General features: G+C 31.1%; 1 protein-coding gene across 1 annotated transcript; it reads right to left on the bottom strand.

Moving 5' to 3' along the window:
* Positions 1–731: 731 nt before the first annotated feature.
* Positions 732–26,188, bottom strand: LOC143073749 (von Willebrand factor D and EGF domain-containing protein-like). Its single transcript, XM_076249505.1, has 18 exons — positions 26,023–26,188; positions 22,981–23,187; positions 20,504–20,671; positions 20,088–20,150; positions 18,534–18,790; positions 17,480–17,566; positions 16,333–16,725; positions 15,829–15,978; positions 14,616–14,825; positions 13,472–13,623; positions 12,739–13,075; positions 11,916–12,062; positions 11,546–11,729; positions 9,670–9,860; positions 6,915–7,160; positions 5,307–5,382; positions 4,009–4,126; positions 732–2,903 (listed from the first exon to the last, which is right to left on the bottom strand). Exons 1-18 carry the CDS (start codon positions 26,081–26,083, stop codon positions 2,684–2,686), a joined length of 3,267 nt encoding a protein of 1,088 aa, XP_076105620.1. The 5' UTR covers positions 26,084–26,188; the 3' UTR covers positions 732–2,683.

Raw genomic sequence — 26,188 nt, 5'->3', positions numbered from 1 at the left:
AACGGATGATAACACTTGTAACAAGCTCTGCTTACCTTTCTGGACCACATGAGAATGCCCTTAGTTTTTTCTTGTGTTTTTCATTTGTGTTTTGTTTTTTAATGTTTGTGTTGTTTTCTTCTTTATCATTCAGTTTTGGGGTGAGAAAATTTGCTAGACGGATTGTTTATTATATGAATGGTGTTTTATGGTCAGATAAATCAAATACCATTCATTCTACTACTGCATAATAACTACTCACATTTATACGTTATACCGACGTAATTTATAGTTGTCACTTGTAGAAAGGGAACTGCTAGACTTTTCGAGTATCTAACATCAACGCCAATATTTAGTGAGTTTCGTGCTGCTGCCCAGTCCTAGATGGTTGTTTTATTAAGTTTTATTTCATTTTTCGTGTTTTTTTGTATAAAACATAACATTTTAAGTGTGTCTTCGACCGGGAAATGTGAATGTCTCTTTTTTATATACTTATATTTACCTACCAAAGTATCACTGGGTAGAGGAATATGGTCACTTAGGACCGTTTCGAGACAAAATCTCACATAAAGGTTGGCGTCCATTTTACTTACAGAAATGCACAAATAAGCAGTCACTTCCGTGGGAAAATCGTGCAAAGATAGTGGCTATCTCTCTGCCTTCTAAAACCCTTGCACCGAAGATGGCCGTTGCAAGGTTTAATATCACATTATATTAAAAAAAACTCGCATGCATATGCAAAGTGGCAGTCCTGTTTTATAATTTTATTGGCAATCAAAAGCGTCAAACCAATGAAAAAATGTTTTTAAACATCAAATGAATTACAATATATCCAAACAGATCTAGGAAAAGTGAAAAATTATATATATACACAACGTATTGTTACACAAAATAACAAAATATTAATTTGAATGCACCTTATTTACATGTGAATAATTCATTTTTCCTTACCATTACTAGAATCTAACTACAAAAATATTCAAAATGAAATTGAATACATATATATTATAAAAATAAACTCATCATAGATACTAGGCTTGAAAGTGTGTACTCAAGACGAGCTTTTCGTCCACAAATTACTAACCGGTGAAGCTTAAATTTATTTAATAAAGGCAACAGTAGTACACTGCTGTTAGAAATTTATAAATCGGTTGAGAAAAAAAAACAAATCCGGGTAACAAAATAAAACTGAGGGACACACATCAAATAACAAAGGAGATCTACGACACAATAGACGCACAACACTAAAATGTAACACACACAGAATGAACTATAATATAACAATGGCCATTTTCCTGACTTGGTACAGGACATTAAAAAAATGGTGGGTTGAACCTGGTTTTGCAGCTAGCCAAACATCGTGCTTTAATGGTAATGTTGAATTTTAAAAGACCAACTAAAGTCGAAGGTTGAAGAGCATTGAGGACAAACAACTTTGAAAGGTTTGAACTAATGCAGCCAAGGTTATCTTTTCTTACTATAAAAAAATCTTAAAAGAATAGTAGCCATTTTATAGGTTTAATTCATTAAACAAGAAAAAATCTATACGGAAGATGTAATTTTCAAAATTTCCTATTATTGTCGACGAAAATATAAAAAAAAATATAGTCAATGATTACTTATTTCAAGTGTAAGAATTTCTAAAACTCAATGGCTCGTTGGTGTCATCGGTTATACGGAATTGATTAAAAGTTTTATATAGGTCATCACGTGTAGGTCATAATCTTAATATTACGAATTGATAATAAGTTTAATATGTTTCTTAACTGTAGTCTTACCAATTTGAATAAAAAAATAAGCTCAGATGCGCGATGACATTGTTTTGTATTCTGTGTTTTTCATTTTCAAATTAGAAATTAGAAAAATATATTAAAAGAAACGAAAGTTTTTTGGCTGTTTCATAAAATATATGAAAATAGTTTGAGGGATTAATGTTCATGATATTGAGCATTTATTGTTTTCCTTGATATTTTCTGACTAGGATCTTGAATCATATTTTTTATTCAACATATTACAGTTGAATCTTCAAAAAAATAGATCATTCATTGCAGTTCTTGTGTACAAAGCTTTGATTCTAGGGTTAACTTTATTGCTTTTGACAGTATATTCATGTATAATATGTTGCGTATCAAACAGGTTGATTCTGAAACATAAATACAAATGTAGATTAAAGCTGTATATTTAGCAAATTTTGAGTCTATCAAAACCATTATATTGGTTGCTAGCCAACATAAGATATGAGATAGACTTAAAGTACCACAAATTTAGAAGGTCCGTCGTACAGCATGACAAATTACCGATAAATTAAATTTAGGAAGTTGACCAGAGACGGCTCTTGTTGACCTTTCTCTTTTTAAAACCACTCTATGCACAATTCTAGAAAATTGCAATGATTTTTAAAACTACACGATAACACTGATGAAAAGATATTATTCTAGTGTCAATTAAAGCATTTGAAAAAGGCAATAATTCAAAGCAAAATACTTTTAGACTGCAATTTTACCAAATGTACCACTTCATGATAAACCAAAAAAAAAAAAATACAAAATATGTTTAGGTCATGAAGTAGCTTACGATGTATAATAAAATAAAAATCGTACAACGACATAAAATACGATATGAACAAATATAAGTTATATGTTTTAGAAAAGATATTGTTATATAAAATATATTTACAAAATATTCATCGGACGTTTGTGTTGTCTCACTTTATAACAAAAAGATCGACTGGTGTTTTCTTTTCTGCAAGTGAACCAACTAGATATGCACTATTCTGACTGCTAAGTGAAGCTCTACGGCTTGAGTAAGGCGGTGGACTTTCCGATTCAACATATCTTTTATCGTCAAAAGAACGATAAAACATATTTTCGCTATTCCAGATGCCATTCTCTGCAGTTTTTTGAAGATATGATATTTTTCTGTTGCTAAAATATAAATCATTCTATAGTGTTGCCTGTACAAAAAATAGATTCATAATTTCATCGTATATAATGTTATTGGTAATTGAGTAATTTATACTTTTGTGTACTGACCGATTTTTTTTGGTGCAAAATATGATCTATTTATTAAATGTTATTGACTTGGAACTAGCTTTTAAGTACTGTGAAGTCTGTCAGGTTGGTACTGTGCGTCTTAAATCCTTTTAACTAACTAGTTTAATTAAAATTGAAAATGATAATGGGCAACATGTCAAAGAGACATCTTTTATTCACCATTTTGTACATAATAAAATACCTGAACCTAGTCAGGAAGATGATAGTTGTTTTTCATTAGATTGATGTGTTTGCGCTTTTGAATTTCTGTTTAAATTTTTTCTAGGTGATCGGTATTTTTGCTATATTACTTTTTTTGTCGTGTGTCGATCTAAACATTCAAGTTTTTCCGAACTGATTTTTATTGTTTTTTTAGTGTCTTCTCGCATGTTTAACCCCGTCACATTTTGTATGTGCATGTCTTAAGTCCGGAACCTATCCCCATTGTTGGATGGTTGTTTCATTAACATCACATTACATTTGCATCTTTTATTATGAAGCATGTATTTTTATTAAATCGAATATATGTTACAGGAACAGGAATGTATATATAGCTAAACGAAAACTGCATAAGGTGCACACATTGAATATCAAAAATGACAAACTACTGTAGCCTTATTCGGTTCGACGAGTTACAATAGTCTTTCTGTATCAGAAAATATTTTGTTTATGTATTTGCAAAGAAAAATGCATCAACATCAATCGACTTTGATATTGTTAGTAAGGAACTTTGGCTTATCGTTAACTTATTGTGTTAAAGTTATTTTGTTAGTATGCAGTAAACTTGTGTTTACAAATTTCTATTGCAGCATAATATAAACATAAGATATTGTTACAAATACTTTTGTATTTCTCTTGTAACACATTTTTCTTTACTTTCAACTTCAGTAAATTTAAAACTGACAATTGTTATCTCCACATTATTTAGCAAAAGTTAACATTGTTATTTCAAAACGCCAATTACTTATATTAGCTCATGATTATGATTCTATTGTACCTTTTTTGTTTCTTCTTATTATGCAATATCCAAAGGGCAAAGATAGCTAACAGGCAAACACACAAAGCAGCAGTTACTATGGAAATAATATTTAGAATTCCTATCCTTTCTTTCTTTCCTTTAATGAAAATTTAGACAGTCAAATATGGTAGATATAAACACAAAATTATTACAATATATACATGTATGAAAGTATTGGAATAATGTATTTTTTCCTTATAAATCAATCATAACATACTTTTGCAAACAAATCGCTGACAATCAATGCTACAGTATACAAAGATGTTTCTCTTATGTTTCTGGCCTGTTTCTTGCCTCCAGGAAGATACATTTCTCGTATCTCACTGAACGGAGTACAATACGAAAAAGTGATACAAAAACGTCGTATATTTGATTGACCTATCCATATATAAGAGACAGTATTAGGACATTTCCTTTATCTATTTGTTGTCATTGGTTACTGTCAAAGGTTGAGGCGATGTACATAAGTGATGTTTTCAATAAATTACTAAACACTCACATTTTTCACCAGAAGGTAGTATTTTTATCAAAATATATTATATTCTGAAACGTACACAAATTTAAAATATCTAATGTTAAAGGTTGACGACGGAACAAGACATACTATGCTTCTTGTGTGTACGAAAGACCAGAACAAGCATTATTTTAGTGTCCATAAAAGAAATAGGTTGAGCAACTCATGAAAATTGGATATAGCTTGATATCTACTTTCGTTACTTAATTGAAATAATAATTATAAACTCGCCGAAGACTCGTTTCGTTATTATAACAAGAGTTGATATTAAGCAATATTAAATTCCCATTCGTTATGAAACCTTTAAATAATTGCTGTCAAATCTGCTATAAAAGTCATCTTTATTATACAATAACCTGTTTTTTGTTGCACTGTAGTATTTTAGGTGTTCCAAATTTATATCATATAAAATTGAAAATGCACAACAAAAGGTTAGTTAAGTCCAACCCTGAAGAAATTAAAAGAGAATTTAGCAATAATCAAAGGTTAACAGTGTATACCTGATGCTCTACAAATCTTAAGTTCATCTATGTATTCGTAGAATTGCATGAATCTTGAAAGTGTGTTCTAATTGTAACAATTAAAACATTTATCAATTTTATTAAATTGTAGCTAGCCCTTGATATTAAACCATAATAAATAAGATGATGGTGTTATAATAACATATGTAAAACATATTATAATATAGTGTAATGTACAGTTGTATACAAATTGCTCACATCTTTTTAGTCTTATAAAGAATAAGTGCTGTAATCTTACAAACCTGGAACCCTAATGGTGGTCCTTGTAATAAAAGGGTTCCCTGTACTGGAAGTCGGCATACATTCTTCGTATTGATTCTATAAAATGATGCTCTCTTTTTTTATATTGAAATATTCATTTCAAGCTTAATTAAACAATTTACCAAAAAGCAAAATAACAAAAATACCGAACTCAGAGACATTTTTAAATGGAAAGTCCAAAAGCAAATGACAAAATCAAAAGCTCAAACACACCAAACGCATAAATACTAATTGTCATATTCCCGACTTGATACAGGATCATCTGAGTTTTATACGCCTTTAACAAGACATTTGTAAGAAAAGGTGAAATAACATTTACTTCTTGCTGAATGATGTTCATCACTACTTGACAGTAAATATTTGGATAATTTGTAAACGTTCAGGAATACTAGTAATTAAGGATGTACACCTCTGAGGAGCCAAAAATTTCTAGAATTTAACTTTTTTTCTTATAAACCTGATTTTTGGGTTTATAAGACTGTAACAAAATAATTGGTGAAGAAAAAATCATATGGTGGTGCACTTCTTTTTTTGCTACGGCCCTTTGAAAACGCCCAATTTTGATAATTTTCCCATTTTTCATCATTTTTCATCGATTTGGCACAACTTCTTGGAATTTTGGGTCCTCAATGCTCTTCAACTTTGTATTTGTTTGGCTTTTTAACTATTTTGATCTGAGCGTCACTGATGAGTCTTATTTAGACGAAACGCGCGTCTGGCGTATAAAATTATAATCCTGGTACTTTTGATAACTATTTACCTATTTTTGGGCTATTATCGTGAAAAAAATCACAGTTCCACAATTAAACTTTTTTTGATACTTTCTATAAAGATGAAGTGGACCAATTTGAATAAATTTTACTAAAAAAACTATAGGTAGGTGTTAATATAAGAAAGTTGTATCATATTTTGACGCTTTTTTGTGTAAAATTTACCATGCTGTTATTTTTGTATATTTGTGATTTTTCTCAGTTTTAAGAACAAAATGCATATTATTTAAACTTTTTTGTTATAAATTATTGAAAAAATACATATCTAAGAAATTTTAAATGACCAAAATGTTATGAGATGAACGTAATTCTTGTAAAATCATTTTTTGTATCCCTAACCCATTTTCTCAAAATTTTGGCTAAAAATACTGACTTGATTGGTCGTAAAATTTTAAAACTGGATTACTCAAAAACCATTCATTGTAATTACACAATTTTTTCACAGAGTTATGTTTGATTGTAATATTTTTAAAATTCATTGGTATTTTCACTTGTATCACATGTTTTGGAAACAATTCAAGAACGAGATTTCAACGAGACTGAACGAGACTGAAAAGTCAGAAGAATACATCCTTAAATGAACACACATACCAAATTAAAACTTTTCAAGAGTGGCAATTGTTATATTATAGTTCGTTTCTGTGTGTGTTACATTTTAATGTTGTATTTCTGTTGTGTCGTAGCTATCCTCTTATATTTGATGTGTTTCCCTCAGTTTTAGTTTGTAAACCCAGAATTGTTTTTTCTTCTCAATCGATTTATGAATTTCGAACAGCGGTATACTACTGTTGCCTCATTTAACATTGTTTAAGTACTTACCACGACATTGCAAGTTAATGTTGATACCTCACAGGTTACACAGTTTTCATCGTAAATCAAAAAGGAAACACTGTCCCCAAAATGTTCTCTATCATAGGAGATTGATATTATATACCCCTCTGCGAGTTCTGTTGTCGATCTCTTTCTCCGTTGCGAAGGAAATTGACAAGAAATACTATGTACATTGTTATATTTTCCCGGCAAAATGATAGACGTGTCGTTCTGCACAATGCCATTTTCAGTTATCTATATCAGATATAAGAAGAAAAAAATCAGTACATCGCAGAATCTTTACTTGTAGAACTCAATTAGTTTCAAGCTTACTATTACTTCTAGTATACAGTATATTATTTTATAGTGGGCGCAGAGACAATAGAGAATTTTTACGCAGAATCAAATAAAACTGTACAGGATTACACAAGTTTAACCTAAATTTACAGATATAAAGTACAAAGTCTGAATAACAAATACAAAAAGAAACCTGAGATTCAATTTCGAATATATAAAATGTTACTTAAAAAAACACGCACACACAGGTTTGGGTTCGTCTGAGATGGAAAATGAGCTTTAGAAAATCTTATGTGTATGTAGACTATTAAAAAACTAGAGGCTCTAAAGAGCCTGTGTCGTTCACCTTGGTCTATGTGAATATTAAACAAAAGAAGCAGATGGATTCATGACAAAATTGTGTTTTGGTGATGGTGATGTGTTTGTACATCTTACTTTACTGAACATTCTTGCTGCTTACAATTATCCTTATCTGTAATGAACTTGGCCCAGTAGTTTCAGTGGAAAATATTAGTAAAAATTTACAAATTTTATGAAAATTGTTAAAAATTGACTATAAAGGACAATAACTCCTTAGGGGGTCAATTGACCATTTTGGTCATGTTGACTTATTTTTAGGTCTTACTTTTCTGTACATTATTGCTGTATACAGTTTATCTCTATCTTTATTAATATTCAAGATAATAACAAAAAACGGCAAAATTTCCTTAAAATTACCAATTCAGGGGCAGTAACCCAACAACCATTTGTCCGATCTATCTGAAAATTTCAGGACAGATAGATCTTGACCTGATAAACAATTTAACCCCGTCAGATTTGCTTGAATTTTTTAGTTATAAGCAAAAAACTGCATTTTATCCCTATGTTCTATGTTTAGTCAAGCGGCCATCTTGAGTGGATGGCCGGGTCACCGGACACATTTTTTAAACTAGATACCACAAAGATGATTGTGGCCAAGTTTGGATTAATTTGGCCCAGTTGTTGCAGAGGAGAAGATTTTTGTAAAAGATTACTAAGATTTACGAACAATGGTTAAAATTTGACTATAAAAGATCTAGAGGGACGAAAGATACCAAAGGGACAGTCAAACTCATAAATCTAAAATAAATTGAAAACGCCATGGCTATAAAGGGCCATTTTTTTCTTAAAGACGAGGGAAATTGAAACATATCATAAAAATCTACGGAACCGTTATGTATTAAACATGTTATTAACCATCAATCCGTGTTAAAAAAAAATCAGAAAACCGTATGTTGGATATATTGGAATAAATCCATACAAAAGGAGAGGGAAAATATCAAAGATCCAAGAGAGAAAAAGACATCACAATGAACAAAACAAAATCGATGAAAAAAACAGTTATAAAATTCCAACCAACAAGTAGCTATCATATTAATTAAACTTTGAAAAGTTTAAATGAACAGAAAATAATACATTATGGTTTTGTTTTGGCTAAAACATTAAGCGATGATATCATGCTGAGGAAATGAAGGGGTAGTTTCATGATCAAGTCAGTCCCTCCTCTCCACCTACCAGGGGATCAAGTCATCACTCTTAAGTAATTATGCAATTGTTGAAATGTCATTAAATGACGAAACATGTTTGATGTGTTTTTTGTGAATATAAAAGTTTATCTTGTAGTCATTCATTAGTTATAACACAGATTTACAGTTACGAAAGTCATTTTTCAACGTTACATTTAGGAACTTAGGGTACGGGTCGCAGGGAAGTAAAACAGCAAAATTTCTGTCCACTTTAAAATCCTCCTCTGTTGCTACCCTCAGACTTGATGTGATTTCTATAGTTTATTCCATGTGTATAGTTATCCCATTTATCATACATTCTAATGCTTTATATACAAAACAACGTTTGTATTTAACACGCAATGTGTTTTAGCTTTATTTCGCTTTAGTTTTTCAAAGATTTGAAATAACCAAGCCATTCACAGATCTCTTGTATATTAAATCAAGTTACTTTAATCTCAAAACAGGATTTTCTTTTTTCACCGTATCTACGACGTCCTTAGATTTCAAATCAATTTAAAAAAAAACACGCTAGTAAATTATGTTGAAACAAAACCGATCGTTTTATTTCGAAACAATATAAGACTATATGACCGTTTTTCACCCGCATTAATCTATCTTTTTTAAGTTCTAGAAACAAACCCCCCATATCTATTCTATTTATTACCATAGATTGCAACATGTGAAGCAGGATCTCCTTTACCCTTCTTAAGCACCTGAAATCACCCCCAGTTTTTAGAGGGGTTCATGTTGATTGGTTTTTAGTATTCTATGTTAAATTATAATCCTGGTACCTGTGATAACTATTGTGTTTTCTGTATGTATGTATTTGTTTGTCTTTTTGATTTTAGTCATTGCTTTGTCAGTTTATTTTCAATCTTTGAGTTTTAAGTGTCCCTCTGGTAACTTTCGTCCAACTTTTGGAATATTTGAATAATGCTTACTTTAAATCTATTTAACTTGCAGTACAATGTTGTTGACTTAAACTCTCCATAGATGTCTGTTTTCAAACAAGTGCTTTGCCTGATATTACATGCGCCTCTGTTTGGAATAAGAATATCTTTCGGGCCCTCTGATTTCTTCGCTAAGCAATCATGTCCAATATCGTCATTCGAATCGCACATTTTGCATTTCCCTTTAATATAACAAACAAACAAAAATTCCTTATTGATATTTAACTAATAAAAGGTGCTTTGAATTTATGCAATTTACTTAATTTTGATACACAGATATCAATTTGAGGCAACATTTCTAAATTTCTAATTTTTAGTCTAAAACTTAAATATACAACTGTTTGGAATTCGAACAATCGTAGGAAGTGTCATTAATGCTCAAATCAAAAATCAATAAAATAAAATGCTTAGTCTTTAATTTTCTATGTTGTGTCGTTTGTTCTATTATTTGTCTCTTTCTTTTTAGGGCATGGCGTTGTCAGTTTATTTTCGATCTATGAGTTTGAATGTCACTCTTGTATCTTTTACCCTTTTCTTCATAATAACGACAATATCAACTAGAATTGCCATTGCAAGCAATAGCGGATGTCACCCTGGTCTGCAAATTGACACTCAACAGCAGCCATTTCGAAATTGTCCATCAGTAAATGCAGATTTTTGCATACATTGTATCTTCTGTTTTAAATTCCAATGAATTTGGAGCATTTTGATATTTTTTGTATTTTTGCTGTTTCCATGGTAACGGCCGCCATTTTAAAAATTGCAAAGTCAAACTACTGCTGCATATTGTTCTCCCCATGATAATATACAATGATATAACATTTAATGTTGGTAGAACTAGTTTAACACTTATGTTCTGGAATGTTCCATGAAAAATTCACCCCCTCAAATTATGTCTAGAGACCCCCCAGTTGAAAAAAAAAATGTACCATGTTGAAGTGTGCAGTGGTCTCTTAATATCATAAAAGTTTCATATAAATTGGAACACATTTCTATTTTTCACATTTTTGCTGTTTCCATGGCAATGGCAGCCATTTTTTTTATTCCAAAGTCAGGTGCAAAACTACACATGGTGATTAACATTATGTTATAGTTCCATCAACATTGGTCCATTCAGTTCCGATAACTAAGCTGGACAAAAAGTGCGGAATAAGAATAAGAAAAAAAGAATCGTACAATAACAATATGTCACCCGACCTCCGTCAGGGTGACATAATTATTAAGTGTATTCGTCCTGTCTCGTATATTGTTGTTTTTGCAAAGTTGACTTTATATCAATAGTTATATTTAAATTTATTGCACAAGAATTTCAACAATTAATGTCTTTCCAGTGATGCTTCAGACAAATATATTTGAAAACAAAAACACTTATGCAAAGTTTGTAGAGCAAATCAAACCAAAGTGGATCTAAAGTAAAGCTTGAGGTATTATGTAAACACTATGTAGTTGAAATCCTTTACAAATTCTAGAAGTTCATGCTCTTATTTAACATGTGAGTACTTCAAAATGAAAGAAATAAAGGGTTCGTGCACGACCATTAACTGTTGTGTATTTTAATGTGCCTTAATTTTAGTAAGAGAATTAGTACATTTTGTAAACATATTTATTTTATTTCGGTTATATTTGTGTTTCAAATTCATCATTGTTTGAATCATATAACACATATTGCTGTCGAAATATCCTGTGAAAGTGTTAAGCACAAAGAAGAAGTTACGCTTTCAATTGTAGGCAAACAATTTAGGACTTGGTGTAGGGCCTTCCATGTAGGATGTTGTATTTTCAACTGACAAATACTTGAAACAGATTATTAAGTTTTGACGAGTCACTATCTTATATGCGGCAAAAGTCCATATTTTTGGTTACCAACCATTCATACAGTTTTGCTGATTTCTACATCCAATAGGACAAAATTCATTTAACAGTTCATCATATAATCTCCCTCCATTTTCTGCTGTCATTGACATGATAGTTTCGTTACGTGAAAGCTCAGCATAGCAGTAATCTTTGATAACCTCAACCATCCAGTAAGCAAAGTTAGTGTTACCTCCATGCTAAAATGACAGTTAATATGTCAAAATGGAAATAATTCTATTTAGAGGAATGATTTTTTTATGTTTAGGATTATCTTTCTCATGATTTTTTCTAATTATTTTCCAATTTCAATTATCTTTCTAGCAATTTACTTAATCGAATGTTATTTCTTTAACTTGAACAAAAGTTAATATATAAAAAAATACCTTTATATCCTTCATGCATGCCATGGTAAAAGTTTCAAAGTTGAAACTCGAATGAAGTTCACATAAACGAACTATTTCCATGTTGCTTATAAAATCTTCACAAAATGCTTTTGCCTCGATTTCTGACCATCTTTCCCACAAAGGTTCCTAAAACAGTTGAAATAAATACATTTATAGGAATGGATTTGTTAAATCAGCTACTTGCAGGTATTATCAATGTGACCTCTATATATTTGCCTACATATCATTGGAGCAGGATCTGCTTACCCTTCAGGAGCACCTGAGATTACTCCTAGTTTTTGGTGGAGTTCGTGTTGTTTATTCCTTAGTTTTCTATGTTGTGTCATGTGTCATTGTTTGTCTGTTTGTCTTTTTCATTTTTAGCCATGGCGTTGTCAGTTTATTTGAGATTTATGAATTTGACTGTCCCTTTGGTATCATTCGTCCCTCTTTTATGTCTCTATGTTATATTTTTCTTTTGAAGTATTGATTAGCTGATGGAGTAAGTATATAAAGTGTAACAGCCTTCCGATTTAAACCAAAAAAAAATGCATGTGCTTTGAATATTTGTTTACTTCAAATACCATGTGACTTTGTATATTGCTATAATCTGATCTGTAAAGATTATGCATCAGTATGAATCATAGATCTGATGTCTGCTATATAGTATATGTTGAAATCAAATCATTATATTAGCAAATCTGGATCCCACTGAGGTCGAATATGTAAGGCAACATTATGAAGAAGTGCAGGTCTGTATCATATGAATAATGATTTGCCTTCCTACATGAACTTTCATCAAAGAGTGTACATGTATATTCACCTCTGGGATATAATTCGGGTCAAAAGAAGAGTCATACGACAAAGGGATGACCTCCTTTATATCATCTGTTAGTGTTCGTTTCTTCCTATTTGAGAAAAAGCTTCTTCTGTTTCTTGAAATTGTGCACTCGTCAATAATTGACTCATCTACTTGATTCTCTTGTCGGCACGATTCTACATTAATAGGTTGCGACAAATTGCAGTGAATGTCGTTAAAGTTTGAAATGTCATCTGTAGGACCTGCTTCCTTATTACATGTGCAATACGGTTGAGTAGGACGAATAAAAGAATCAATTTGAGGCCTTTCAATAAACAGTTGTTGCGAGGCATCCGAAACTCTTAAAAATAAGAAGATATACAATAAACATTACAAATTACAAAACAACTAACTAGTTCATTAGATCTAAGTAAAAATAACGAAATTAAAATTGTGTACATAAAGTGTTCTTCTGTTCATTAAATGTTATCATACCGGTGGACCAGTTTGTAAATGTCGATGAAGGAAAACAAATTGTGCTACGAGGCCTTCTATATTTATCTATAGCAGCTTATTAGTATGTTTCTTACATGTCACATTTCATTTTACTTGATAGAAAACGGCATCATAAACATTAACACATATTTGCTTTACTGAAATCAGAAATCGAAAATAATCAATGTCATTTAGTAAAATATATTCAAACACTTATGTCTATCTAAGACAATGATAAAAAAAAATTGTCTCTATAACTTGCATCCATGAAGTTAATACAGTTTCTTCACTGGTGATGTTCCCACAGAGACCATCAATTTGACCATCGTCTAGAACTGAAGGTTTGACTAGAATATTTTTAATCCAATATTTTTCATACTGAAACGTAATTTCTGTTCCACTAGGCAAGTTTATCTACAATAAAGAATAGATTAAAATACTTAACTTCACTCTCCGCTATAAAGATATCACGCTAAATCATTCAAAGTTTGGTGAGTTTTTTAAAGCATCTATCCCATCGAACTTGAAATAAAAGATACAACACATACAGTTTAGTCTGCCTCGTATCTTGACTTACATCTCTAATTGAATGTCGGTTAAGAAGAAAACTTTACGGCTAAAAAGATGATGTCTTGCTCCGAAACGTTAATTTTCCTGTCGATGTAGTAAAATTCCAGCATCACCTGCATATTAAGAATTATTATGTATCTCCCAGTTGAAACGACATTCAAGAGGGCTTTGATATCCTATAATAAATGCATTGATAAAGGACTGCTGCTCACAGGGAATCTATTCAACAAAGATTTCCAGTAGTTGAAGTTGAAATAACTTATTCGAAAATTTTACGGACGCCATCACGGGTTGGTTGGATATCTGATGACGAAGGATATGTTCAAATCGTCGTTACCATAATCCCGTCCTCCGAATGTGCCATACCAAATCAACGAGTTTGTATGTACATGTACATGAGTAACACGACTTGTGTCACATGTGGAGCAGGGGATTTTCTTACCCTTCCGGATCTAAAAGTTTTGGTGGGGTTTGTGTTGCTCAGTATCTAGTAATTCATGTAATATTTTTGTATACTGTTGTTTATCTTTTGGTCTTTTCTTCTAAGGTAAACATTTTCATAACTGTGCAAGCGCACTAGACCTCTAAGTCGTGTAAATTCTTCAAATCCTTTAAATTGGAGCATAACTTGAGTGAATTATTCACCATCGATGTTTCTTAGCTTATTTTGACAGAATTGAACCATACCAGCTGCTAAAGGAAAATTATTACTTCACTATTTCATTTTAATTAATGATTGAAAAAAAAAGATATTACCAATCGTATATCTTTAGCATCATAGTCAAATATAACATGATAATCATGTACTTAAACAACTATTATTAAAAGTATGATACCTTATATCCTGAACCAGTTTCTCGATATATCATGTCATTTTCATTGCATTGTTTATACTGAATTAAGGGAATAGTCCAAGCATTTTCATTTGTGTAGTATTGACCGATCGTATAACATGTTCTGAGTACAAAAAGTGAGTTAAAACTCATAACTGCTATTCCACAGATACCTGTAGAACTTGGCGTAAATGCTGATTTTAGAATATGAATCTGTACAAAAAAAAATAATCTAAGATTAAAACTAAACATCTAAACATAGTGAAATAAAATTCAGAAACAAATCAATGTGACAATAGTTTCTTTTTACGTGAAATAACAATATAATAAGTTACCATAATCCCGTCCTCCGAATGTGCCATACCAAATCAACGGGTTTGTACTTACATGTACATGAGTAACACGACTTGTGTCACATGTGGAGCAGGGGATTTTCTTACCCTTCCGGATCTAAAAGTTTTGGTGGGGTTTGTGTTGCTCAGTATCTAGTAATTCATGTGATATTTTAAAATATTATAAGTTTCATATCTCATCAGCAATTATATATATTATGACGTTGTAAATATTCTTTCTTGTTTGTTGACGTGACACAAACTTTAAATCATTTTGATTAATGACTCTAAAAATGTAATTGTTTACAAAAACTGTAATTTGTATTATTGTATTTGTGTTGTCTCCAATATAAATGTGTTATTTGAACAACATTATGTTTAACGGAACAATGTCAACTTTTTAAAAAGTGTGTATGGTTTATGTTACATACAGACTTCTTATTACTAAAGTATTTAAATACCAGTAGGTTTTAACAAATCCTAATTTTGAAAGTACAGGAGAAACCTCTTCGTTTAGATATAAATATAGAATATGCGCAATTGTATCCACGCTGATAGGTTTCATTACTCATAAATAATGTTAACTATATATCACTTTTCACAATATTGGAAAAATTTCGGTTCCATATTTAACCCGCTCATTGTATCCACGCTGATAGGTTTCATTACTCATAAATAATGTTAACTATATATCACTTTTCACAATATTGGAAAAATTTCGGTTCCATATTTAACCCGCTCATCAGCTGGTCCACACCAACATCAAAAAACAACGCTGACCTATGGCCAGAAGTGATTAAAATGTTGTCTCTGTTGATTGAATTTAATTAACAAACAGGTGTACATGTATTACTTAATTTCAGATAAAAAAAAACCAAACTTACCGAATATGCTAAAGTCTTGTGTCGGTAAAGGACATATTCACCTGCTCCTTGAAAGGAATATTCGTTGCCATAAATCGTCACAAAGTTCGAGAGTGTAAAGGCTAAGCAAGCTTTTCCACTCAGTTTGTGGTCAGCATCAGTAATTTGAACCTATTGTGGAAATACAAACACTCTAGATGTATCTAATTCATACTTTGGTAGAATATTTGAATGCTATTTTCGTTTTGAAAATCTTGCCTGAAGATATACCAAATCATTTTCGAGTCTAATTTCATCCTTAACTATTTTTCAAGATAATAGATGTACAAGAAATAAAGGTCTCAAATGCTTCATTTAAATATGTTTTTCATAATATTATTGACCCCATATGAACAAGAAACGAAATCAATGTTGTTTTTCTCTAGATATTCCATCGGATCATACAAGTCCATGTGACAGTATTTGCAATTTGAATCGATAGTTCTTTTATTTCAATTATCAGTTCATTCTATTAACTGAAATTACCTTTATATCTGGAATATTAATGCGATTCCAAGCACCAGATAGGTCCATATTATTCCTTAGAGATGTAAAATGGATGTTCGCTGTTCTTGTTTTATGTTCGTTGTACAAGTTGTCCACATAGCCAGTCACTTTTAGATTTAATGTTTTATTCCATCCAATACTAGGTATGGTAATACCACAGAACTCTCTTTCGAACGCTAAATCACCATTTTCAACGTTGTTAATACATTTGTTTGAATTGGAATTGGAACTAATTTGACTTATATACATGGTATGATCGCATTGACCCTGAAGGCTTCTACTGATACAGCCCACTGGGACTGTTGATCTTAAGTTGATATTTACCTCCTCCCCCTCAGTGACTTCAACAAATGAATTTAGATCTAAATCCGGCTACAACAAACAGGTCATACAAAACCAAATTTATTCAAAAGCATATAATTCGACAAAAAAACAAACAAGTTCACTTCCAACTTTTTTTAAAGAAAGATTGCAAAAACAGTGAGCATATAACAATATTACAATACAGTAGTAAAAAAGAAGAGCGTAATCCCGTTTTTAATACAAATTCTCATTTGGTTTGTTTAAAAGTTTTGGTGTTTACGCTAGTGAAATGTATATAAAGTGTTCTGTTAAGCGTCGCATCCTTTGATTAGTGTAAGCCGGTAAGGTCAGTTTCAGAAGCTAAGGTTAAGTATTTTAAGTTTGCTATACTACCTACAATGTTTCTTTAATACGGTTTAAATTGATATTATTTTGTATATTTGCTACCTAGTTTATCACTTTGTTAAAGGAAAGCATGTTTCCTAAACTGATTGTAATAGTACGTTCTTTTATATCAAATTTGTTAATATATTGGTTAAAGGGATTAAGGGGTGGCAGAGATAAAAAAAAATATGTAACAGCTACAATAACAAACAACTTAACACTTATACAATAGTTCTACCGATGAAGTATTGGCCGTTAAATTTGTCTGCTCGTTCCTATTGATCCGAAATAAAACAAAATACCAAATAATAATTAGTGTTTTCTCGTAAGTAGGACCTTGCAACGTAGTGAGATTATACCACACCCACATTTGCATTGATTTTGCAGATTAGCTGTACATACGTAACAATGCTTATGTAATATCGTGAAGTGTACTTACAATTACACCCGCAATTATCTCTTCACTTTCAATAGGAGGACTTGGTATTGCACTTTGTTCTAACCTTGCCCGCACACTACATTTTACCTATAAACGTGTAATACAAACATTTAAAATTATGTAAAGATCAGATATCTTCAGCCTCTCTTGGACATAGAAAATTGTCCTCATCATAACGGAATCGGATATTTTGTCATTCTTCCGTTTCTAATGGCAGTCCGTTACCTTACACAATCTTTACTTATTTTTAATTAAATGCAACATAAAATATACATTTTTACATCATTTTTTATTTCTAATGCATGGCAAAAAGCGCTTCTAGTCACGGAAGGTAACAAAACTGAAAAATTAATGCAGACATTTATTTCTACTTTTTAACCAGATTGCACCACTTCCAGTAAATAAAATGTCATTCCACTTTCCAAGTTTGGTGTCATTTATTCGTTAAGATAGATGTTTCAGTTCAGCAAACAAATAAATCAAACAGAAAACATTTAGAGTAGAAAAATTAAAGAACTCTCCTCCTTTTCTACATTTGAAAATGCTTGTACTAAGTCAGGAATATGACAGTTGTTTTTCATTCGTTTGATTTGTTTTGTCATTTGATTTTGCCATGTGATTAGGGACTTTCCGATTGAATTTTCCTCAGAATTCAGTATGTTTGTGATTTGACTTTTTACCCTCTTTTACCTTTAATCACAGTGCAGATGTGAGTATATTTAAACAATAAAGATCATCATACTGGTATGCCTTTTGAATCCACGTTGTTTAAAAAATAGTGGATTTGATAATATAAGAAAAAAATCATCGTTCTTAGACTAAAATTGGTCTTAGTCTAGCAAAACTGAGTTTTAAAAAATGTATAAAAAAATACATATCGAGAAATTATCACTTACAGAATATCTTGTTTTTATTGTTGTTCGTTAAGTTTTTAAGTCTTGTTGAGAATGTAAATAAATCAAACTCTTAACGTTTGATAAACTACAAATTCAAAACTTGTTTCCCGTGTTTTGTTCTATCAAAATAAGATGCTTGATAAAATATAATCACATACCAGCATATTCATCGAGTATGTGGTTATCCAGTCCTGAGGCCTCAGATGAGTATTCAACCATCTTTCTTTTACAATGTTCTTGTATGCCACTACGCTGTTGTTATTAATGTACCAATGAATGTCGAAGACAAGACTCTCCGTCATTTCAGCAAATGTACATTTAAAGACTGGCTCTAGGGTTGTAGCGTCTCGTATGCGTCTACCCTCTGCAAGGTCACTAACTACTGTTGGTCTTATCACGACATTTGGGTAGTTGTCTTGAAATAAAAGTCATATTAATACTTTTGAAAGTAAGCTTTGGCATGAGAGAGTAATAATTGGAAGGAGGACGATAACCAGCGTAAAAGAAATTGAGGGAGATAACAAACAAAATCTTTTGAATAATCATTCTCTATAATTACATTTTCCTTCTGTTCTTGAGAGGTGAAAGATACCAAATTAATGTTCAAACTCTTAAGTTGAAAACGAAGTAACAATGGCATTGCAAAATCCAAAAGACAAGCAACGGTCTACAAACAAATACATACGGAACTAAAGAGTTTGCTACACGAACCTTACCACAATCTTCAATGACCACATTCTAAATGGTAAGCAAATATATACTTCTCCGCGTGTGAAACTCGTTCTGCATTCCTATGAAATAGGTAAACAAGTTATGTCTTGATAAGAAAAAGTGACCATCAGTCAGGTAAATGTTCTTACTCTGAAACGTGACCGAATGTTAAATTTTGAAATTGAAACAAGTTTTTCATGACAAAGGTTAGAAGATTATGGCTCTCGACTATGGTGGCTATTCAATTTTGATTTTGTCTCATTTATTTTGAGTTACGGTGGAATCAATGCTTGAAGGCGATTTTGATAGGAACGGTCTTTTCACTTAAATTCGTTAAGACAACCACAAATAGATCTCTATCATATATATATGATATTTACAGCCATTTGTCCCTATGTGGACGACAATCATATATCTTGGTAGGGGGGAAGAGGAAGGTAGGAGAACTTTTTCTGAATTGAATATTTATTTCATTTATTGCTATGCATGTTTTAATTCTGAGAGTTTGTCGACAATGTGTGGTGCAAAATATTCACTATAAGCCTGTCTTGTGAAAATTTATTTTTAGTTTGTACCAGGCCAGGTTATCTTATGTCATAATCCTTCCCCTCCCTCTCCCTAACAAAATCAAATGGTATGCCTCTAACATGATTTTTCTGCAATATGCAACCAAATAATTTGTTCATTTGTATTTAAGCAATAGTTGCAATGAAAGTAAAACTGGATGTTAAGTAAAACTTATTACGGTGGTTCAGTTCGATTAGTGATAGGGGCCAGTTCATTTGAAAGAAGATGAATGTTAAAACAGACAACGAACAAATGTGACAGGTGATCTATTCATTATAAAAACTTTTCACTTGCTCAGGAAAGTCGAAATCTTAGATATTTTCATGCACATATATTGGAATATCATCAAGTGTGTAAATTTTATTGCTTTTTAACAGCTCACATAAATTCATCAAATTGCGATGAAAATCTTAACTTTGTTTATAAGCACTAACCTGAACAGCCTGGTGCCATTCCATTCTCAGATGACTGCCCTTCAGGACAAACATCGGCAAAGCCTGTTGAAAAATATTCATTAATGCAGAATATTTAAAATCAGATCTCGCAGTTTTTATTTTAAATTGTGAACTGTAGTTAAACGTTTCCTTGGATTATTTTTTTTTTAATTTCATTGACCATCTTCTCTATGGGTAGAAATGAAAAGGTCTAAGTTTTGTAGTTCTTTTAAGTCAATCCGATCAAAGAATAAAAAGACAAGTACACTATATTATCATGGAATGATATAATTATGTACGTTTTCAATGTTTCTATTTATTTATACGATTGTTTGCGTAGAAATACTTCACAACATTTATAAATAATAAAAGTTCTGACCAACCTGTTATGAGTATGACATAACGTAATAACTTACCAAAACAATAACCAGAGTCGATGATAGGACTCACAACTAGCTCGTATACCAGAAAACCTCCTGGACATTTCATGATGTTGATGTCCCATGTTCTGTCACAAATACCATAAAATGTTTGCATACATACTTGTTCTGTTACAACAGTCAAGTTAGTTGTTGGTATAGTTCCTGAAAAAGGTCGAAGTTACATTTAGTAACTAACGAACATGAACTGATTTGCTAGCTTGTCAATCGAATGTTTCTACAAGACAAACAAACGTCAGGGAGATTGATGCTATCAATGGAAACGTGTAAATTTTATGTCGACCTATAAAGTGATTAATAAGTGAGTTCATTTACCAGTAAAAAAAAAATCTAAGATTCTATTTCTTGTTCTTAAAGACAAGCGAATGTGCATGTTTCATATCAATCAATGAAGTTTACAAATTTATCATGCTAATAATATAAGAAATGTGTAAATGTTAACTGCAAAAAAAAATCAAGTTCGTCTATCAGAAAAAAACTGAAAATTAAAAAAATATATATTTTTTCAAAAGTTTGCTTCTTACATTCTCTTTTAATCTTATAAAGGTTTCTGCTAAAATTTCATTAAATTTCAAAGAAGTTTTGAAAAATTATTAGTGTGTTACAAAATTTAACCCAGACAAGATCTACTGTTCCAAAAATTATTTATCAGTAAAAATACGGGAAAAATGAATTTTACATTTTCAAAATTTTGCTTTGGATACTGTATTTTTTCATTCACACGCTTTTAAAGTCTAATTTCCATATAATTCCATGAAAGTTTCACAAAATAATTGAGGACTAAACAACTTTAACCTCAGACTGAATCTGAAGGTAAACTGTAAACAAAACTAAGTCCACATATCAGTAAACATAAAAAAAATATATTTTGAAAACTTTCTCTGGATACTGTCTTTAGGTCATAAACAAGCATCTGTCTAAATAAAATAAAATCCCATGAGGATTTGAAAAAGTTATTGGTGACTGAAAAATTCAGCCTTAAACTAAATCTGAATGTTTACTGTAAAAAACAAAGCAAGCTTTGGTCAGGTTTTATTAAATCTCATGAAGGTATGACAAAGTCACTGATGTCTAAACATAACAAAAAATTAATATTTGGACTTATGCAGTATATGATTTGTCTTAACCGATAAAGATGTTAAATGTAAAGGTGTTGTATATATAATACGAAAATTGAAGTATGAGAGCCACTGAGACAAATCTGTATCCAAGTCACAATGTGTAAAACGTTAACATTTATAGGTCAAAGTATGAACTTCAACACGGATCCTTTGCTCACACCGAACAAAAGGTCCACAAAAATGAGTAAAACCATTCAAACAAGAAAAACAACGGTCAAAATTATATCAAGGATGTGTATCTCACTATGCATATCTTGATAAAAACGAGAAACGATAAATACATATGAAACCTCACCAATAGACAACCCCAAACAACAGGCTCCTACAGCGTGTTGAAACGTTTTGACAAACACAAACCTTCAACCTAACCTAAGACAGTATTGTAACATCACAACATAAAAGACACACTGAAAAATTAATATTGAAATGCTTAACTCAATCATAAAGACATGTTAAAAAAAACAAGTAAACATAGTCCACTGAACGAACTAGTTTTATCTATGAAACAATATGATTACAATATTAAAAACATGGTGCCTACATAACATAGACTTTACCGGAAGTATTAAAAAAAATTGTAGGAATTTTTTTTTTAAAGGCAACTCTAACTTTCGACAAAATGGCGTTGAGCAAAACAACATACATAGGTAAATAAATATATTTTGTTTTGTAAGAAGAACATAACTCAACATTTTTTTCAAATAAATTTGTTGTTCAGAGTAAAAGTACAAAGTGAGACAAGTTATAAAACAAAATCATACACAAATTATTACATATAAGTAAATCAGAGGATTTTTTTTTATTTTAAATAAAAATAAGAAACAAAGTAAAACAATAAAAACTTTTTCAATATACTTTGAATTGATTATAACTTGTTTGACCCGAGCAAAAACTGCCCCAGCATAAACATGAATGGTCGTTGTGGCTTTCATCGTCTGACAAGTATATCTTGGTTTTAATCCCTTTTCCATAACGACCTGTTACAAGTCATAAACCTTGAGAAAAAAAACGAATTTGTTTGTACTAACCAGTTACTTCATTAACAACCATGCACTCGTGTATTACTTTCTCTTGGAGTAACATAAAGAAACCGTGAAAAATAACGACGCTCTATGAAGTGATATTGTAATTCATTGTGAAGTTCCACCCATAGAATTCTCAAGACATATAACTAAGTCATTAACCGATTAATGTTGGTTAGGTAAAAAAGCCATTTTTCTGAGTTTGCTATTATTGACTATTGATCCAAGTATGCTAAGATGACAGAAAAAAAAAGAAAATTAGTTCTACTTGCAAGCATGGAATTGTATATTCAAATATATTGCAACTTACCATTTAGCCATATCGGATACCATGTGTTGCACATGAATACCCCTGGTGGTTCAGTTGGCATATGTTCACCAACTGTATTGGTAATCCTATACCATCGTGTTTTCAGTCGGTCATCTGAGAACGGGTTTGTTGTTGCAAGATCCAACTGCAAATTAACAGCTCTTGTATCATCAGTAATCACGTCATAATTTTCACAAGGGTTTGATTCTTAAAAAAGATTAAAATAAACATGTTACAAATTTTATCAATTGTGTGATTATAACAACAATCAGAGTTTAATATGATTATCCCAAAGATACGTGATTTTTGCACTAATATCGGTATTACCGGTATCTGAAATTCTCATAATTTTATTACTAATGTATAATGTTGTTTGTTCCTTTTTAAAGTGTTCGGTTTCTAAAGTTCTTCGCATTTGCTTGACCACTTACTAGTTTGATCAAGCAATAAAATCTCCCTAAAATAGGATTAAAACGATGATGTTTAGATAAGGTTTCCTTAATACAAATAGCTAAGTTAATACGTAAGATGACACTTTAAAATATTACAAAAATTATTTTGTTTTACGTCAATGAACGCTCTAATTTTCATTTTCAACGTATAAAACAGTCAGACAACTGAAGCAAACAAAATAAAGTCGTGTCAAAATGACTGATGGACAAATTCGCCAATTAAAATATCAGATGTATCTATTCCTTAAACTGATGTGTTTTCAAAATTATAGCCTATAAAAAAAAATACAATATAACACAACATGTCTGCCTTTACAGATCTTCATATTTTCAGGCATCTGAATAGTATCTGTTTTAGCCGTATTTGGCACAACTTTTTGGAATTTTGGATCCTCAATGCTCTTCAATTTTGTACATGCTTGGCTTTATCAATATTTCGATTTGAGCGTCACTGGTGAGTCTTATGTAGACGAAACGCGCGTCTGGCGTACTAAATTACAATCCTGGTACTTTTGATAACTATTACAGAATAAGACATATTCGAAATTGTTTTCTTATTAAATTGAGAATGTAAATGGGGAATATGTCAAAGATACGACAACCAAACCGAAGAGCATGTATAAAGTATATAGAATACGTAAGTTACCTACATTGTATAAGCTAGATATATCACAATTTTATCTAAAAGCAATTTGCGAATTAACATTTCTATAAAATTATGTAGCAGAACAGATGAAATGAGAGTTATCTCATGTGCACTCATACCACATTTTCTCAACTCTATATATTAATTTATAAAACAAACTATTGTCTGTGTCTTCCGAATATAACTATCACATGCATTTGTACAAATTATTAAAATCCAAATTTAAGTGGAAATATTAAGGTAATAATAGTTGTAGAAGGATTTGACGTGCTTTCATATGATCCGTCGAGTTCATCTTATACAGTAAATGAATTTTATAAAATCATCTATTCACACCGAAGGCAAAAGTAATTGAGAGTATTTCTCCGACACAAGACTACTACAACATACAAAATATATTGCCTCCCGCGGTAGTGTTATTTGTGGGTAATTGTTTTGTCGCAAATCCTGGTATGCGAAAACTTGATGGTTAATGAGTAACATTCTGGTCATGGCTTGCAGAAGTTGCAAAGTCATGTCAGGAGCTCATCCAAAGGTCATGTGCAAGCTTAAAAACAGCTTCAAATATGCAAAGCATTTATTATATAACTGCACACCAGACTGTGAGAAACTGATGAAACTCTACTAAATTATGAGCATTCTGCATTTGGATGTTATTTTATTTGATTTTTGTCTATCCAGTTGGGATGCCAAATAGATATATTTAGGTGCTATTTATTTTTGTGCTCAGATTTTGAAAAGAGAAATACCTGTCTTTGTAATGTTGTATTGAGAGATTTTCTGAAGTAACACAGATATTTACTATAACTGTGTAAACATAGACCATGTCAGATACGCCAATTTAAATTGTATAACCCATTTTTATTTCATAGTTAATGCCACCTCTTGCAAAGAAATAATATGTTGGCTTGTATTTGTATCTGAATAACTGTTTTTATAATTTTGTATCATAATATATCACTTTGTAATTAAAACAAAACGTCAAATATTTACATTGTTTAAGATGCAGGTTTTAAATTTGCCGCCATTTTGAAAATATTATCTGTGTCCCCTGGTATAATGTATTCATTATATCATAGGCCAATGTATATTTCTCATGATCAGCTGTATAAATTTGTTAACTTTCTATACTATATCTATTAATAATGTATATAACTATATACGTTAATACAGTCAAACTCTGACATTATTGACGGTGCCATTTTGAATTTGGACGACATTTTGATTAAATATAAATTGATTAAGTTGCAAAAATAATTATAGACATAGCTTAAATGTATTTCCTAAAATTTGGGAATTCAATTGAATTCTTGCATATCGGTAAACCTCATTAAAAGTATGATAATGTCTTAATTCCCAGTTCCTTATATCGACCATCTTGAATTTGGCGGCCATGTTGTTGTTTTTTTTTGTCTGGCTCAATATCTTAATTCTGTTTGTACCCGTTAATCTTTCACTATGTCAAGTTTCATGCTTTCACCATAAAGTTATCAATTATTCTTGTATTCGCTGAACCATATTACATCTACGGCTGGACTAAACAGAATGTAATCATTTTGTTTCAAATATGTGAAACGGTATAAACTCGCTAATATTACAAAAATACCCATAATAACATACAAAACAAACAAAAAACACCCAGGAAAACAAATAAATACAGAATTTTGAACCGAAACCGACAAGTTCCTTCATTTAACTCATTGCTCTTAACCATGTTAAACTCGATGCTACCAACTCATACTATACGAGTAGGCTCCTCGCTCTAATTGCATAGTATATAAACCTTTAAATAGACTATCCAATTCAGCACATATTTACAAACTGATGAGCAGTAATGAAGATTATATTTCTTATTGAGTTCTGTCACATCTATTTTTGAATAAACTCTTAAAACTAGGAATTGGTTTAATTCATCCGTCAAATGAAAATTTCAGGAAAACTTACCTGAATTTGCAAAAGTTTTTCCTAAAAAAATAATACAAATATGGTAAAATAGTATCCTCATCTTTAACGATTTGTTGTACACATTTTTGTTGAACGGTAATCTGGTTCAATATTGATTATTGTCTTCTTGTTTTGCATTTAAAACATTACAGTATCTCAAAAATGA

The sequence above is a fragment of the Mytilus galloprovincialis genome, chromosome 4 (assembly GCF_965363235.1).
Source record: "Mytilus galloprovincialis chromosome 4, xbMytGall1.hap1.1, whole genome shotgun sequence".
Taxonomy (NCBI): domain Eukaryota; kingdom Metazoa; phylum Mollusca; class Bivalvia; order Mytilida; family Mytilidae; genus Mytilus; species Mytilus galloprovincialis.
The sequence above is the reverse complement of the archived record's forward strand: the minus strand, read 5'-3'. Positions and strand labels throughout refer to the sequence as shown.

Excerpts from the sequence above, each read along its gene's own strand:
- LOC143073749 (XM_076249505.1), bottom strand. The coding sequence starts at position 26,083 with ATGAGGATACTATTTTACCATATTTGTATTATTTTTTTAGGAAAAACT. Across the intron at positions 16,726-17,479 it reads AGATAATTGCGGGTGTAATT|CCGGATTTAGATCTAAATTC; the intron begins GTAAGTACACTT and ends TGTTTGTTGTAG. Across the intron at positions 14,826-15,828 it reads ACAAGACTTTAGCATATTCG|ATTCATATTCTAAAATCAGC; the intron begins GTAAGTTTGGTT and ends TTTTTTGTACAG.